The sequence below is a fragment of the Procambarus clarkii genome, chromosome 6, assembly GCF_040958095.1.
Source record: "Procambarus clarkii isolate CNS0578487 chromosome 6, FALCON_Pclarkii_2.0, whole genome shotgun sequence".
NCBI classification, from domain to species: domain Eukaryota; kingdom Metazoa; phylum Arthropoda; class Malacostraca; order Decapoda; family Cambaridae; genus Procambarus; species Procambarus clarkii.
Window position 1 is genome coordinate 37,361,312 of NC_091155.1, and position 18,578 is coordinate 37,379,889.

At 52.0% G+C, this 18,578-nt stretch overlaps 1 protein-coding gene across 1 annotated transcript in view; it reads right to left on the minus strand.

Annotated features, from left to right (window-relative positions):
• LOC123747913 (atrial natriuretic peptide receptor 1) overlaps nt 1-18,578 on the minus strand; it is a 108,331-nt gene that overhangs the window by 22,877 nt on the left and 66,876 nt on the right. Inside the window, exon 3 of the mRNA XM_069308347.1 lies at nt 10,478-10,627. Coding sequence (XP_069164448.1) covers nt 10,478-10,627 — 150 coding nt within the window. The remainder of the gene's footprint in view (nt 1-10,477; nt 10,628-18,578) is intronic.

Here is an 18,578-nt window from a genome sequence, read left to right on the forward strand (position 1 = left end):
CTATGATATCTAGCTGGGTACTACTGCTCTCGTCTGTCATGTAAACATTGAATGCAAAATTGTATTGTTCGGCTTATGCTGTAAAGTTAATATATTCTGTTGCCATTTTTCCTTTTCTAATCATGTAATAATTGTAATTTTATTTATATTCACTTCAGTTCATTATTCTTTTTGATTCTCATTTAGTTAATATTCGTTTTCCCATATTATGCTACATAGCCTTCCCAGTTTGGTGCCTTCTTTTCATAATTACTTTCCCATATTATGCCCAAAACACACTGCGTATTAGTGGCTTAAGGCATTGAACTTGTCCTACTCATGAACCATGTACTCATCTCCTGTCCTGTGTATGATATGAGTAAAGATGAGAAGTTATAATAGCAAGTAAAAGGCCAGCAAACACTGAACATGAGTGCCCACACTAACCCTCACTGATGAGTGTCCACACTAACCCTCACTGATGAGTGCCCACACTAACCCTCACTGATGAGTGCCCACACTAACCCTCACTGATGAGTGTCCACACTAACCCTCACTGATGAGTGCCCACACTAACCCTCACTGTATCTGTCACTTCCTGTCCTACTTTACATGAGTGTCCACACTAACCCTCACTGATGAGTGCCCACACTAACCCTCACTGTATCTGTCACTTCCTGTCCTACTTTACATGAGTGTCCACACTAACCCTCACTGTATCTGTCACTTCCTGTCCTACTTTACATGAGTGTCCACACTAACCCTCACTGTATCTGTCACTTCCTGTCCTACTTTACATGAGTGTCCACACTAACCCTCACTGTATCTGTCACTTCCTGTCCTACTTTACATGAGTGTCCACACTAACCCTCACTGTATCTGTCACTTCCTGTGATACTTTACATGAGTGCCCACACTAACCCTCACTGATGAGTGCCCACACTAACCCTCACTGTATCTGTCCCTTCCTGTCCTACTTTACATGAGTGCCCACACTAACCCTCACTGATGAGTGTCCACACTAACCCTCACTGATGAGTGCCCACACTAACCCTCACTGATGAGTGTCCACACTAACCCTCACTGATGAGTGCCCACACTAACCCTCACTGTATCTGTCACTTCCTGTCCTACTTTACATGAGTGTCCACACTAACCCTCACTGTATCTGTCACTTCCTGTCCTACTTTACATGAGTGTCCACACTAACCCTCACTGTATCTGTCACTTCCTGTGATACTTTACATGAGTGTCCACACTAACCCTCACTGTATCTGTCACTTCCTGTGATACTTTACATGAGTGCCCACACTAACCCTCACTGATGAGTGTCCACACTAACCCTCACTGTATCTGTCACTTCCTGTGATACTTTACATGAGTGTCCACACTAACCCTCACTGTATCTGTCACTTCCTGTCCTACTTTACATGAGTGCCCACACTAACCCTCACTGATGAGTGTCCACACTAACCCTCACTGTATCTGTCACTTCCTGTCCTACTTTACATGAGTGTCCACACTAACCCTCACTGTATCTGTCACTTCCTGTCCTACTTTACATGAGTGTCCACACTAACCCTCACTGTATCTGTCACTTCCTGTCCTACTTTACATGAGTGTCCACACTAACCCTCACTGTATCTGTCACTTCCTGTCCTACTTTACATGAGTGTCCACACTAACCCTCACTGTATCTGTCACTTCCTGTGATACTTTACATGAGTGCCCACACTAACCCTCACTGATGAGTGCCCACACTAACCCTCACTGTATCTGTCACTTCCTGTCCTACTTTACATGAGTGCCCACACTAACCCTCACTGATGAGTGTCCACACTAACCCTCACTGATGAGTGCCCACACTAACCCTCACTGATGAGTGTCCACACTAACCCTCACTGATGAGTGCCCACACTAACCCTCACTGTATCTGTCACTTCCTGTCCTACTTTACATGAGTGTCCACACTAACCCTCACTGTATCTGTCACTTCCTGTCCTACTTTACATGAGTGTCCACACTAACCCTCACTGATGAGTGCCCACACTAACCCTCACTGTATCTGTCACTTCCTGTGATACTTTACATGAGTGCCCACACTAACCCTCACTGATGAGTGCCCACACTAACCCTCACTGTATCTGTCACTTCCTGTGATACTTTACATGAGTGTCCACACTAACCCTCACTGTATCTGTCACTTCCTGTGATACTTTACATGAGTGTCCACACTAACCCTCACTGTATCTGTCACTTCCTGTGATACTTTACATGAGTGCCCACACTAACCCTCACTGATGAGTGTCCACACTAACCCTCACTGTATCTGTCACTTCCTGTGATACTTTACATGAGTGTCCACACTAACCCTCACTGTATCTGTCACTTCCTGTCCTACTTTACATGAGTGTCCACACTAACCCTCACTGATGAGTGCCCACACTAACCCTCACTGTATCTCTCACTTCCTGTGATACTTTACATGAGTGCCCACACTAACCCTCACTGATGAGTGCCCACACTAACCCTCACTGATGAGTGTCCACACTAACCCTCACTGATGAGTGCCCACACTAACCCTCACTGATGAGTGCCCACACTAACCCTCACTGATGAGTGCCCACACTAACCCTCACTGTATCTGTCACTTCCTGTCCTACTTTACATGAGTGTCCACACTAACCCTCACTGTATCTGTCACTTCCTGTGATACTTTACATGAGTGTCCACACTAACCCTCACTGTATCTGTCACTTCCTGTCCTACTTTACATGAGTGCCCACACTAACCCTCACTGATGAGTGCCCACACTAACCCTCACTGTATCTGTCACTTCCTGTCCTACTTTACATGAGTGTCCACACTAACCCTCACTGTATCTGTCACTTCCTGTGATACTTTACATGAGTGTCCACACTAACCCTCACTGTATCTGTCACTTCCTGTCCTACTTTACATGAGTGTCCACACTAACCCTCACTGATGAGTGTCCACACTAACCCTCACTGTATCTGTCACTTCCTGTGATACTTTACATGAGTGTCCACACTAACCCTCACTGTATCTCTCACTTCCTGTGATACTTTACATGAGTGCCCACACTAACCCTCACTGATGAGTGCCCACACTAACCCTCACTGATGAGTGTCCACACTAACCCTCACTGTATCTCTCACTTCCTGTGATACTTTACATGAGTGCCCACACTAACCCTCACTGATGAGTGCCCACACTAACCCTCACTGTATCTGTCACTTCCTGTCCTACTTTACATGAGTGTCCACACTAACCCTCACTGATGAGTGCCCACACTAACCCTCACTGATGAGTGCCCACACTAACCCTCACTGATGAGTGCCCACACTAACCCTCACTGATGAGTGTCCACACTAACCCTCACTGATGAGTGCCCACACTAACCCTCACTGATGAGTGCCCACACTAACCCTCACTGATGAGTGCCCACACTAACCCTCACTGATGAGTGCCCACACTAACCCTCACTGATGAGTGCCCACACTAACCCTCACTGATGAGTGCCCACACTAACCCTCACTGATGAGTGTCCACACTAACCCTCACTGATGAGTGCCCACACTAACCCTCACTGATGAGTGCCCACACTAACCCTCACTGATGAGTGTCCACACTAACCCTCACTGATGAGTGTCCACACTAACCCTCACTGATGAGTGCCCACACTAACCCTCACTGTATCTGTCACTTCCTGTCCTACTTTATATTTAATCCCATCCACACCTGGGGCTGTTGAGTGTCTTTGTGTGTCAGTATTCATCCTGATTGTGTCACATGTAACGGGTCCATCCCTGATTGTGTCACATGTAACGGGTCCATCCCTGATTGTGTCACATGTAACGGGTCCATCCCTGATTGTGTCACATGTAACGGGTCCATCCCTGATTGTGTCATATGTAACGGGTCCATCCCTGATTGTGTCATATGTAACGGGTCCATCCCTGATTGTGTCACATGTAACGGGTCCATCCCTGATTGTGTCATATGTAACGGGTCCATCCCTGATTGTGTCACATGTAACGGGTCCATCCCTGATTGTGTCACATGTAACGGGTCCATCCCTGATTGTGTCACATGTAACGGGTCCATCCCTGATTGTGTCACATGTAACGGGTCCATCCCTGATTGTGTCACATGTAACGGGTCCATCCCTGATTGTGTCACATGTAACGGGTCCATCCCTGATTGTGTCACATGTAACGGGTCCATCCCTGATTGTGTCACATGTAACGGGTCCATCCCTGATTGTGTCACATGTAACGGGTCCATCCCTCAATACGTTCTCTTCATCTCCTTCAGAAATGTGTGTTGGTAATGGGATGTCCTCTAATATTTCTAGTAATTACCTAAAGGTAGTCAGATAAGTATAGTTAGAGGATGAGAGCTATGCTCGTGGTGTCCCGTCTTCCCAGTACTCTTTGTCGTGAAACGCTTTGAAACTGGTGACGGTCTTGGCCTCCACCACCTTCTCCCCTAACTTGTTCCAACTGTCTATCAAAGTGTGTACTCACCTAATTGTACTCACCTAATTGTGCTTGCGGGGGTTGAGCTTTGGCTCTTTGGTCCCGCCTCTCAACTGCCAATCAACTGGTGTACAGATTCCTGAGCCTACTGGGCTCTATCATATCTACACTATAAACTGTGTATGGAGTCAGCCTCCACCACATCACTTCCTAATGCATTCCATGTATTAACTACTCTGACACTGAAAAAATTCTTTCTAATGTCTCTGTGGCTCATCTGGGTACTAAGTTTCCACCTGTGTCCCCTTGTTCGTGTCCCACCCGTGCTGAAGAGTGTGTCTTTGTCCACCCTGTCAATTCCCCTGAGAATTTTGTAGGTGGTTATCATGTCTCCCCTTACTCTTCTGTTTTCCAGGAATGTGAGGTTCAGCTCCTTTAGCCTTTCCTCGTAGCTCAATCCTCTCAGTTCCGGGACGAGCCTGGTGGCATACCGCTGAATCTTCTCTAACTTTGTCTTGTGTTTAACTAGGTATGGACTCCAGGCTGGAGCTGCATACTCCAGGATTGGTCTCACATAAGTGGTATACAGGGTTCTGAAAGATTCCTTACACAAGTTTCTGAAGGCAGTTCTTATGTTGGCCAGTCTAGCATATGCCGCTGATGATATTCTTTTGATGTGGGCCTCTGGGGACAGGTTCGGTGTGATATCAACCCCCAGATCCTTCTCTCTATTTGACTCTTGCAGGATTTCACCTCCCAGATGATACCTTGTGTTCAGCCTCCTGCTCCCTTCGCCTAATTTCATCACCTTACACTTTCCCGAGTTGAACTTTAGCAGCCATTTTCTAGACCATTCCTCCAGTTTATCCAGGTCATCCTGTAGTCTCTGTCTATCTTCATCCATCTTGATTCTTCTCATAATTTTTGCATCATCAGCAAACATCGAGAGGAATGAGTCTATACCCTCTGGAAGATCGTTCACATATATTAGAAACAGGATGGGTCCAAGTACTGAGCCCTGTGGGACTCCGCTGGTGACATCTCGCCACTCTGATGTCTCCCCCCTCACCGTTACTCGCTGTTTCCTGTTGCTTAAGTACTCCCTTATCCACTGGAGCACCTTACCTTTTACTCCTGCCTGTTGCTCCAACTTTTTTAACAGCCTTTTATGGGGTACTGTGTCAAAGGCTTTTTGGCAATCCAGGAAAATGCAGTCGGCCCACCCTTCTCTTTCCTGCTTAATTTTCGTTGCCTGGTCATAAAATTCTATTAAACCTGTGAGGCACGATTTACCATCTCTGAACCCATGTTGGTGGTGCGTTACAAAGTTATTTCCCTCCAGATGCTCTACGAGCCTTTTCCTCACGATCTTCTCCAGCACCTTGCATGGTATACAAGTTAAGGAAACTGGCCTGTAGTTCAGTGCCTCTTGCCTGTCACCCTTTTTGTATATTGGGACCACGTTAGCTGTCTTCCAACTTTCTGGTAAGTCTCCTGCTTCCAGTGACCTGTTATACACCATAGAGAGTGGCACACTTAGTGCTTCTGCACCTTCCTTTAGTATCCATGGTGAGATTCTATCAGGCCCAACAGCCTTTGTCACATCCAGCTCCAGCAGACACCTTTTGACCTCATCACTGGTGAGGTCAAATTCCTCCAAGGTTGCTTGGTTTGCCGCCTCCTCATTTAGTGCAGGGGCTTCTCCTTGTTCTATTGTGAAGACCTCCTGGAATCTCTTGTTGAGTTCTTCACACACCTCCTTGTCATTCTCTGTGTATCTGTTCTCCCCTGTCTGCAGCTTCATCACTTGTTCCTTCACTGCTGTTTTCCTCCTGATGTGGCTGTGGAGCAGCTTTGGTTGGGTCTTGGCTTTACTCGCGATGTCATTTTCAAACTGTCTCTCTGCTTCCCTCCTCACTCTGATGTACTCATTTCTGGCCCTCTGGTATCTCTCCCTGCTCTCTGGTGTTCTGTTATTTCTGTAGTTTCTCCATGTTCTTTTACTCAGTTGTTTCGCTACCTTACATTCCTGGTTGAACCATGGGTTTTTCTGTTGTTTTTCGTTTTTCTCCTTTTGGACGGGGATAAACCTGTCTGCAGCTTCCTGGCACTTTTGGGTGACAATATCCATCATGACCTGCACATTCTTGTCTCTAAGTTCTGTTTCCCATGGTATTCCCCTGAGGAAGTTCCTCATCTCGTCATATTTTCCTCTTCGGTAATTCATCCCCTCCACTCCCATCCTTGGATAGGTTATCCCTACCTCCACCAAGTACTCAAAGGTCAGTACACTGTGGTCACTCATTCCTCTGGGGGCTTCAACTTTGACTTCCCTTATTTCTGACGCATTCAGGGTGAATATCAAGTCGAGTCTAGCTGGTTCATCATTGCCTCTCACTCTTGTGGGTTCCTTGACATGCTGGCTCAGAAAATTCCTTGTTGCCACTTCCAAGAGTTTAGCTCGCCACGTATCTGCACCATCATGTGGGTCCCCATTCTCCCAGTCTATCTTTCCATGGTTGAAATCACCCATGATTAAGAGTCTGGAGCAATTCCTGCAGGCAACTGAAGCTGCTCTCTCTATTATATTAATGGTTGCCATGTTGTTCCTATCAAACTCTTGTCTAGGTCTTGTGTCATTTAGGGGAGGGTTGTAAATGACTGTCACTATTATCTTAGGTCCACCCATTGTTATCGTTCCTGTTATGTAATCTCTGAATTCGTCACAGCCCGGAATTTCCATCTCATCAAAACTCCAGTCTTTCCTTATCAGCAGGGCCACTCCTCCACCTCCTCTCCCTTCCCTCTCTTTCCTTACTATATAGTAGTCCTTTGGAAACACAGCATCTGTTATGACTCCTGACAATTTTGTTTCCGTTAGTCCTATTACATCAGGGTTTTCTTCTTGCACCCTTTCTGCCAGTTCACTTGCTTTATTGGTAATCCCATCAATGTTTGAGTACATTACCTTGAAGCTCACTTTCTTATATCCAATTTCACCCACACTCCCTACAAGTGTAGGAGGTTGTTCTATGGTCATTGCTACTTGGGTAGGCTCCTCCTCCTGTGAGGTAGTTGCCAGGGGTTCAGGGGGAGGTGGAGGGCTTAGGTCTTCCTCAGGCCTGCTTGGGGCAGGGAGAAGACCAGGGGCTGGGAAAGCAGGGGCTACTTGGGGTAAGGGGAGGGGGAGGATTTGGGTTTCATGATGGACATTATGCAGGGGCAAGGAAGGGTTTGTGCTGGGGGGTAGGGAGGGCCCTATTGGGTGGTGGGCTGGGGTGTTGCATTCCCCCCTGGGGTTCCTGGGTTGCTGGATTGGGGTTCCCCACTCCCCTCTGGGATTGCTGGGTTGGAGGCTGAGGTTCCCTGGCTCTCTTCCCTCTCCTTGTGCCTTTTCCTTGCATCTGCTGCCCTTACTATCTCGTCTCTGGTCATGTCCCTCTGAACATATACCTCTTTGTAGATCCTTGCATACCTCAGTTTGCTCTTCCTTACTAGGATGTCCTCTTTGATGTCCTCGCTCTTGAATACTACCTTGATCAATCTCTTTTTGTCTCTGTTGTACTGGCCAATCCGGAAAAACTGTTCTATGTCTCGTTCAGCCCCTTCCATTCCTATCTCCTTTAATATCCCTGCCACTGCAGCTTTGTCTTTAGTCCTCGTTTCCTCCCTTGTGGAGCCCTCTTGTTCCTTGACACCTACCACTACTACAGCTCTTTTCCTTTCCATTAGCTGGCTTGTGCATCTAGCTGCCTCCTGTGAGGTTACTGCTTTCATTACAACTTCCTTGACTGTGGACATTGCTCCTGGGCTCTTGAGCATTTCAGCAAAGGTTGGGCCAATTGTAGGGGTCCCTGCCATTGCTACATCTCCTGGCACCTGGGGGTTGGTCCCCTGGCCCAGAGTCTGATGAGGGCCTGTTTTTAGGCTTTTTATCTCCTCTTGTGCTGCACTTAGATCTATCTGCAGCTTACATATAGTTTCCCTCAGGTCCTTCAATTCCCCACTGACTTCCTTCCATGCCTTAGCAATCATCTCCATGAATGACTCGTCCATGAGCCATGATCTCCATGAGTGTGTGTGTGTGTGTGTGTGTGTGTTTATGTGTGTGTGTGTGTGTTTATGTGTGTGTGTGTGTGTGTGTTTGTGCGTGTGTGTGTCACTTGGAAGAACTCTCCTACAGGTACATTTAGAGTCGGGCTTAGCTCCTAACCCCCGCCTTCCAAACATTCTTAGTTTCATGCAGTAACCAAGGTTCCTGTATCCAAGTTTATGAAGCCCATCCTGTCCCTCTTGTCCCTCACTCAAGGTAGACAAGGATAGCGTCTTCCAAGTGAGAAGAAGCAGGACAAGAAGACACAAGTGAAAGCTAGAAAATGCAAATCAGCCAAACCAATGTAAGGAAGTACTCCTCCCCTACACAGGTGGCGTACAAGTGGAACACACTGAAGGAAGTTGTGTAAGCCACCTCCAGCCACAACTTAAAAGGCCAGATTCGACTAAATATAATCATTAGAAAAGTTAAAATATAGAGCAACAGGTACAACAAGGGTGGTAGATGGACCATTCAGCTGGACCTCAGTGACAAGTGACTGGGAAGTGAGGTCCAGTCTACTGAGGGAAGTGACTGAACCTCAGTTCCCACGGTCACTGACAGGTAAGTAGTGAGAGGCAAGTCCTATTCCGTCCCCCTGTTCCTTCCTGTCAATTATCCAAGGCATGAAACACACAGCGGTGACGTCAGAGCGGACGGGAGGCAGCCGGAAGTTCGAGTCGCAGCCACGAGGAGGACCAAGGAGGTAGGAAGGCGTGTGAGAGGACTGATGGTGGGCGGCGGTGAGTGAGAGTGACACTGTCCACTGCCCGTCTCCAATTATTGATCACTGTAGCAGGAAGTGGTGCCTTGAGACCAGGATGGCCCCCCCTCCCCCCTCCCCCATCCCCCCTCCCCCAAGACGCAAATGAATAGGAAGAGAGAGAACCAGTAAACGAGGAGGTAGAGACCACGGAGGGAGTGAGAGAGAAGGGTAGACACCAGGCAGGGAGTGAGAGAGAAGGGTAGAGACCATGGAGGGAGTGAGAGAGAAGGGGAGAGACCATGGAGGGAGTGAGAGAGAAGGGTAGAGACCATGGAGGGAGTGAGAGAGAAGGGTAGACACCATGGAGGGAGTGAGAGAGAAGGGTAGACACCAGGCAGGGAGTGAGAGAGAAGGGTAGAGACCATGGAGGGAGTGAGAGAGAAGGGGAGAGACCATGGAGGGAGTGAGAGAGAAGGGTAGACACCAGGCAGGGAGTGAGAGAGAAGGGTAGAGACCATGGAGGGAGTGAGAGAGAAGGGGAGAGACCATGGAGGGAGTGAGAGAGAAGGGTAGAGACCATGGAGGGAGTGAGAGAGAAGGGTAGAGACCATGGAGGGAGTGAGAGAGAAGGGGAGAGACCATGGAGGGAGTGAGAGAGAAGGGGAGAGACCATGGAGGGAGTGAGAGAGAAGGGGAGAGACCATGGAGGGAGTGAGAGAGAAGGGGAGAGACCATGGAGGGAGTGAGAGAGAAGGGGAGAGACCATGGAGGGAGTGAGAGAGAAGGGGAGAGACCATGGAGGGAGTGAGAGAGAAGGGGAGAGACCATGGAGGGAGTGAGAGAGAAGGGGAGAGACCATGGAGGGAGTGAGAGAGAAGGGTAGAGACCATGGAGGGAGTGAGAGAGAAGGGGTAGAGACCATGGAGGGAGTGAGAGAGAAGGGGTAGAGACCATGGAGGGAGTGAGAGAGAAGGGGTAGAGACCATGGAGGGAGTGAGAGAGAAGGGTAGACACCAGGCAGGGAGTGAGAGAGAAGGGTAGAGACCATGGAGGGAGTGAGAGAGAAGGGTAGAGACCATGGAGGGAGTGAGAGAGAAGGGGAGAGACCATGGAGGGAGTGAGAGAGAAGCGGAGAGACCATGGAGGGAGTGAGAGAGAAGGGGAGAGACCATGGAGGGAGTGAGAGAGAAGACTTACCTAGGTAGGAGCTGGTAGAGAAGTTCCTCACAGCGGCGCTTCTCCTCCAGGTAGTCAGCTGTCCGCTCCTGTACCAGGGCCTCCAGGTTGTTGGCGTATTGTTCCATCCTGGAGAGTAGGTTGTCCAGGATGTTCCCTGACTCGTTGTCCCTGGTGGTACAGTAGGGGTGGTACAGTAGGGGGTGGTACACTAGGGGTGGTACAGTAGGGGGTGGTACAGTAGGGGTGGTACAGTAGGGGTGGTACACTAGATGGGGTATTGTTCCATCCTGGAGAGTAGGTTGTCCAGGATGTTCCCTGACTCGTTGTCCCTGGTGGTACAGTAGGGGTGGTACAGTAGGGGTGGTACACTAGGGGTGGTACAGTAGGGGGTGGTACAGTAGGGGTGGTACAGTAGGGGTGGTACACTAGGGGGTGGTACACTAGGGGTGGTATTGTTCCATCCTGGAGAGTAGGTTGTCCAGGATGTTCCCTGACTCGTTGTCCCTGGTGGTACACTAGGGGTGGTACAGTAGGGGGTGGTACAGTAGGGGTGGTACAGTAGGGGTGGTACACTAGATGGGGTATTGTTCCATCCTGGAGAGTAGGTTGTCCAGGATGTTCCCTGACTCGTTGTCCCTGGTGGTACAGTAGGGGTGGTACAGTAGGGGTGGTACACTAGGGGTGGTACAGTAGGGGGTGGTACAGTAGGGGTGGTACAGTAGGGGTGGTACACTAGGGGGTGGTACACTAGGGGTGGTATTGTTCCATCCTGGAGAGTAGGTTGTCCAGGATGTTCCCTGACTCGTTGTCCCTGGTGGTACAGTAGGGGTGGTACAGTAGGGGTGGTACAGTAGGGGTGGTACAGTAGGGGTGGTACAGTAGGGGTGGTACAGTAGGGGTGGTACAGTAGGGGGTGGTACAGTAGGGGGTGGTACAGTAGGGGTGGTACAGTAGGGGTGGTACAGTAGGGGGTGGTACAGTAGGGGGTGGTACAGTAGGGGTGGTACAGTAGGGGTGGTACACTAGGGGTGGTACAGTAGGGGGTGGTACACTAGGGGTGGTACAGTAGGGGTGGCACACTAGATGGGGTATTGTTCCATCCTGGAGAGTAGGTTGTCCAGGATGTTCCCTGACTCGATGTCCCTGGTGGTACAGTAGGGGTGGTACAGTAGGGGTGGTACACTAGGGGTGGTACAGTAGGGGGTGGTACACTAGGGGTGGTACAGTAGGGGTGGCACACTAGATGGGGTATTGTTCCATCCTGGAGAGTAGGTTGTCCAGGATGTTCCCTGACTCGATGTCCCTGGTGGTACAGTAGGGGTGGTACACTAGGGGTGGTACACTAGGGGGGGGTATTGTTCCATCCTGGAGAGTAGGTTGTCCAGGATGTTCCATGACTCGGTGTCCCTGGTGGTACAGTAGCGGTGGTACAGTAGGGGGTGGTACAGTAGCGGTGGTACAGTAGGGGTGGTACACTAGGGGGGTATTGTTCCATCCTGGAGAGTAGGTTGTCCAGGATGTTCCCTGATTCGTTGTCCCTGGTGGTACAGTAGGGGGTAGTACAGTAGGGGTGGTACACTAGGGGAGGTATTGTTCCATCCTGGAGAGTAGGTTGTCCAGGATGTTGCCTGACTCGTTGTCCCTGGTGGTACAGTAGGGGATGGTACAGTAGGGGTGGTACAGTAGGGGTGGTACACTAGGGGGTGGTACAGTAGGGGGTGGTACACTAGGGGGCGTATTGTTCCATCCTGGAGAGTAGGTTGTCCAGGATGTTCCCTGACTCGTTGTCCCTGGTGGTACAGTAGGGGTGGTACAGTAGGGGTGGTACAGTAGGGGGTGGTACAGTAGGGGTGGTACACTAGGGGGCGTATTGTTCTATCCTGGAGAGTAGGTTGTCCAGGATGTTCCCTGACTCGTTGTCCCTGGTGGTACAGTAGGGGTGGTACAGTAGGGGTGGTACAGTAGGGGGTGGTACAGTAGGGGTGGTACACTAGGGGGCGTATTGTTCCATCCAGGAGAGTAGGTTGTCCAGGATGTTCCCTGACTCGTTGTCCCTGGTGGGACAGTAGGGGTGGTACAGTAGGGGTGGTACAGTAGGGGTGGTACAGTAGGGGGTGGTACAGTAGGGGTGGTACACTAGGGGGCGTATTGTTCCATCCTGGAGAGTAGGTTGTCCAGGATGTTCCCTGACTCGTTGTCCCTGGTGGTACAGTATGGGGTGGTACACTAGGGGGTGGTACAGTAGGGGGTGGTACACTAGGGGTGGTATTGTTCCATCCTGGAGAGTAGGTTGTCCAGGATGTTCCCTGACTCGTTGTCCCTGGTGGTACAGTATGGGGGTGGTACACTAGGGGGTGGTACAGTAGGGGTGGTACAGTAGGGGGTGGTACACTATGGGTGGTACAGTAGGGGTGGTACAGTAGGGGTGGTACAGTAGGGGGTGGTACACTAGGGGTGGTACAGTAGCGGTGGTACAGTAGGGGTGGTACAGTAGGGGTGGTACAGTAGGGGGGTACACTAGGGGTGGTACAGTAGGGGGTGGTACACTAGGGGTGGTACACTAGGGGGTGGTACACTAGGGGGTGGTACAGTAGGGAGTGGTACACTAGGGGTGGTACAGTAGGGGGGTATTGTTCCATCCTGGAGAGTAGGTTGTCCAGGATGTTCCCTGACTCGTTGTCCCTGGTGGTACAGTAGGGGTGGTACAGTAGGGGGTGTTACAGTAGGGGTGGTACAGTAGTTGGTGGTACAGTAGGGGTGGTACAGTAGGGGTGGTACACTAGATGGGGTATTGTTCCATCCTGGAGAGTAGGTTGTCCAGGATGTTCCCTGACTCGATGTCCCTGGTGGCACAGTAGGGGTGGTACAGTAGGGGTGGTACACTAGGGGTGGTACACTAGGGGGGGGGTATTGTTCCATCCTGGAGAGTAGGTTGTCCAGGATGTTCCATGACTCGGTGTCCCTGGTGGTACAGTAGCGGTGGTACAGTAGGGGGTGGTACAGTAGCGGTGGTACAGTAGGGGGTGGTACAGTAGCTGTGGTACAGTAGGGGTGGTACACTAGGGGGGTATTGTTCCATCCTGGAGAGTAGGTTGTCCAGGATGTTCCCTGACTCGTTGTCCCTGGTGGTACAGTAGGGGGTGGTACAGTAGGGGGTAGTACAGTAGGGGTGGTACACTAGGGGGGGTATTGTTCCATCCTGGAGAGTAGGTTGTCCAGGATGTTGCCTGACTCGTTGTCCCTGGTGGTACAGTAGGGGGTGGTACAGTAGGGGTGGTACAGTAGGGGTGGTACACTAGGGGGTGGTACAGTAGGGGGTGGTACACTAGGGGGCGTATTGTTCCATCCTGGAGAGTAGGTTGTCCAGGATGTTCCCTGACTCGTTGTCCCTGGTGGTACAGTAGGGGTGGTACAGTAGGGGTGGTACAGTAGGGGGTGGTACAGTAGGGGTGGTACACTAGGGGGCGTATTGTTCCATCCTGGAGAGTAGGTTGTCCAGGATGTTCCCTGACTCGTTGTCCCTGGTGGTACAGTAGGGGTGGTACAGTAGGGGTGGTACAGTAGGGGATGGTACAGTAGGGGTGGTACACTAGGGGGCGTATTGTTCCATCCAGGAGAGTAGGTTGTCCAGGATGTTCCCTGACTCGTTGTCCCTGGTGGGACAGTAGGGGTGGTACAGTAGGGGTGGTACAGTAGGGGGTGGTACAGTAGGGGTGGTACACTAGGGGGCGTATTGTTCCATCCTGGAGAGTAGGTTGTCCAGGATGTTCCCTGACTCGTTGTCCCTGGTGGTACAGTATGGGGGTGGTACACTAGGGGGTGGTACAGTAGGGGGTGGTACACTAGGGGTGGTATTGTTCCATCCTGGAGAGTAGGTTGTCCAGGATGTTCCCTGACTCGTTGTCCCTGGTGGTACAGTATGGGGGTGGTACACTAGGGGGTGGTACAGTAGGGGTGGTACAGTAGGGGGTGGTACACTATGGGTGGTACAGTAGCGGTGGTACAGTAGGGGTGGTACAGTAGGGGTGGTACAGTAGGGGGTGGTACACTAGGGGTGGTACAGTAGCGGTGGTACAGTAGGGGTGGTACAGTAGGGGGGTACACTAGGGGGGGTACAGTAGGGGGTGGTACACTAGGGGTGGTACACTAGGGGGTGGTACACTAGGGGGTGGTACAGTAGGGAGTGGTACACTAGGGGTGGTACAGTAGGGGGGGTATTGTTCCATCCTGGAGAGTAGGTTGTCCAGGATGTTCCCTGACTCGTTGTCCCTGGTGGTACAGTAGGGGGTGGTACACTAGGGGTGGTACAGTAGGGGTGGTACACTAGGGGGTGGTACAGTAGGGGTGGTACAGTAGGGGTGGTACACTAGGGGTGGTACACTAGGGGTGGTATAGTAAGGGTGGTACAGTAGGGGTGGTACACTAGGGGGTGGTACAGTAGGGGTGGTACACTAGGGGGGGTATTGTTCCATCCTGGAGAGTAGGTTGTCCAGGATGTTCCCTGACTCGTTGTCCCTGGTGGTTCAGTAGGGGTGGTACAGTAGGGGTGGTAAAGTAGGGGTGGTACAGTAGGGGGTGGTACAGTAGGGGTGGTACACTAGGGGTGGTACAGTAGGGGTGGTACACTAGGGAGTGGTACAGTAGGGGTGGTACAGTAGGGGTGGTACACTAGGGGTGGTACAGTAGGGGTGGTACACTAGGGGTTGGTACAGTAGGGGTGGTACAGTAGGGGTGGTACACTAGGGGTGGTACAGTAGGGGTGGTACACTAGGGGGTGGTACAGTAGGGGTGGTACACTAGGGGGGTACAGTAGGGGGTGGTACAGTAGGGGTGGTACACTAGGGGGTGGTACAGTAGGGGTGGTACACTTTGGGGTGGTACAGTAGGGGTGGTACAGTAGGGGTGGTACAGTAGGGGTGGTACAGTAGGGGTGGTACACAAGGGGGTGGTACAGTAGGGGGTGGTACAGTAGGGGGGTACAGTAGGGGGTGGTACAGTAGGGGTGGTACACTAGGGGGTGGTACAGTAGGGGTGGTACACTAGGGGGGTGGTACAGTAGGGGTGGTACACTAGGGGGTGGTACAGTAGGGGGTGGCACAGTAGGGGAGTACAGAAGGGGGTGGTACAGTAGGGGTGTACAGTAGGGGTGGTACACTAGGGGGGTACAGCAGGGGGTGGTACAGTAGGGGTGGTACACTAGGGGGTGGTACAGTAGGGGTGGTACACTAGGGGGGTACAGTAGGGGGTGGTACAGTAGGGGTGGTACACTAGGGGGTGGTACAGTAGGGGTAGTTCACTAGGGGGTGGTACAGTAGGGGTTGTACACTAGGGGGTGGTACAGTAGGGGGGTACAGTAGGGGGTGGTACAGTAGGGGTGGAACACTAGGGGGTGGTACAGTAGGGGGTGGTACAGTAGGGGGGTACAGTAGGGGGTGGTACAGTAGGCGTGGTACACTAGGGGTGGTACACTAGGGGGTGGTACAGTAGGGGTGGTACACTAGGGGGTGGTACAGTAGGGGTGGTACAGTAGGGGGTGGTACACTAGAGGGGTACAGTAGGGGGTGGTACAGTAGGGGTGGTACACTAGGGGTGGTACAGTAGGGGTGGTACTGTAGGGGTGGTACACTAGGTGTGGTACACTAGGGGTGGTACACTAGGGGGTGGTACAGTAGGGGTGGTACACTAGGGGGTGGTACAGTAGGGGTGGTACAGTAGGGGGTGGTACACTAGGGGGGTACAGTAGGGGGTGGTACAGTAGGGGTGGTACAGTAGGGGTGGTACACTAGGGGTGGTACACTAGGGGTGGTAAACTAGGGGTGGTACACTAAGGGGTGGTACAGTAGGGGTGGTACACTAGGGGGTGGTACAGTAGGGGTGGTACAGTAGGAGTGGTACAGTAGGGGGTGGTACAGTAGGGGTGGTACAGTAGGGTGGTACAGTAAGGGGGTACAGTAGGGGGGGGTGCACTAGGGGTGGTACACTAGGGGGGGTACACTAGGGCGTGGTACAGTAGGGGCGGTACACTAGGGGTGGTACAGTAGGGGGTGGTACACTAGGGGGTGGTACAGTAGGGGTGGTACACTAGGGGTGGTACAGTAGGGGGTGGTACACTAGGGGGTGGTACAGTAGGGGTGGTACACTAGGGGTGGTACAGTAGGGGTGGTACACTAGGGGTGGTACAGTAGGGGGTGGTACACTAGGGGGTGGTACAGTAGGGGGTGGTACAGTAGGGGGGGTTCACTAGGGGTGGTACACTAGGGGTGGTACACTAGGGGGTGGTACAGTAGGGGGGTTCACTAGGGGTGGTACACTAGGGGTGGTACACTAGGGGGTGGTACACTAGGGGGTGGTACACTAGGGGGTGGTACAGTAGGGGTGGTACACTAGGGGTGGTACAGTAGGGGTGGTACACAAGGGGGTGGTACAGTAGGGGTGGTACAGTAGGGGTGGTACACTAGGGTGGTACACTAGGGTGGTACAGTAGGGGCGTACACTAGGGGAGGTACACTAGGGGGGTACACTTAGGGTGGTACACTAGGGGGGGTACACTAGGGGGGTACACTAGGGATGGTTCACTAGGGGGGTACACTAGGGGGGGTACACTAGGGGTGGTACAGAAGGGGTGGTACAGTAGGGGGTGGTACAGTAGGGGGTGGTACAGTAGGGGTGGTACAGTAGGGGTGGTACAGTAGGGGTGGTACACTAGGGGGTGGTACACTAGGTGGGGTACAGTAGGGGGTGGTACAGTAGGGGTGGTACACTAGGGGTGGTACAGTAGGGGGTGGTACAGTAGGGGTGGTACACTAGGGGGGTACAGTAGGGGTGGTACAGTAGGGGGGGTACACTAGGGGGGGTACACTAGGGGGGTACACTAGGGGGGGTACACTAGGGGGTACACTAGGGGGTACACTAGGGGGGTACACTAGGGGTGGTACACTAGGGGTGGTACATTAGGGGTGTACACTAGGGGTGGTACAGTAGGGGTGTACATTAGGGGTGGTCCAGTAGGGGGTGGTACACTAGGGGTGGTACAGTAGGGGGTGGTTCACTAGGGGTGGTACAGTAGGGGGTGGTGCACTAGGGGTGGTACAGTAGGGGGGTACACTAGGGGTGGTACAGTAGGGGGTGGTACACTAGGGCGTACACTAGGGGGGTACAGTAGGGGGCGTACACTAGGGGGGGTACACTAGGGGTGGTACACTAGGGGGTACACTAGAGGGGTACACTAGGGGTGGTACACTAGGGGTGGCACACTAGGGGGTACACTAGAGGGGTACACTATGGGTGATACACTAGGGGGGTACACTAGGTGGTACACTAGGGGTGGTACAGTAGGGGTGGTACACTAGGGGGTGGTACAGTAGGGGTGGTACAGTAGGGGTGGTACACTAGGGGTGGTACACTAGGGGTGGTATAGTAAGGGTGGTACAGTAGGGGTGGTACACTAGGGGGTGGTACAGTAGGGGTGGTACACTAGGGGGGGTATTGTTCCATCCTGGAGAGTAGGTTGTCCAGGATGTTCCCTGACTCGTTGTCCCTGGTGGTTCAGTAGGGGTGGTACAGTAGGGGTGGTAAAGTAGGGGTGGTACAGTAGGGGGTGGTACAGTAGGGGTGGTACACTAGGGGTGGTACAGTAGGGGTGGTACACTAGGGAGTGGTACAGTAGGGGGGGTACAGTAGGGGGTGGTACAGTAGGGGTGGTACAGTAGGGGTGGTACACTAGGGGTTGGTACAGTAGGGGTGGTACAGTAGGGGTGGTACACTAGGGGTGGTACAGTAGGGGTGGTACACTAGGGGGTGGTACAGTAGGGGTGGTACACTAGGGGGGTACAGTAGGGGGTGGTACAGTAGGGGTGGTACACTAGGGGGTGGTACAGTAGGGGTGGTACACTTTGGGGTGGTACAGTAGGGGTGGTACAGTAGGGGTGGTACAGTAGGGGTGGTACAGTAGGGGTGGTACACAAGGGGGTGGTACAGTAGGGGGTGGTACAGTAGGGGGGTACAGTAGGGGGTGGTACAGTAGGGGTGGTACACTAGGGGGTGGTACAGTAGGGGTGGTACACTAGGGGGTGGTACAGTAGGGGTGGTACACTAGGGGGTGGTACAGTAGGGGGTGGCA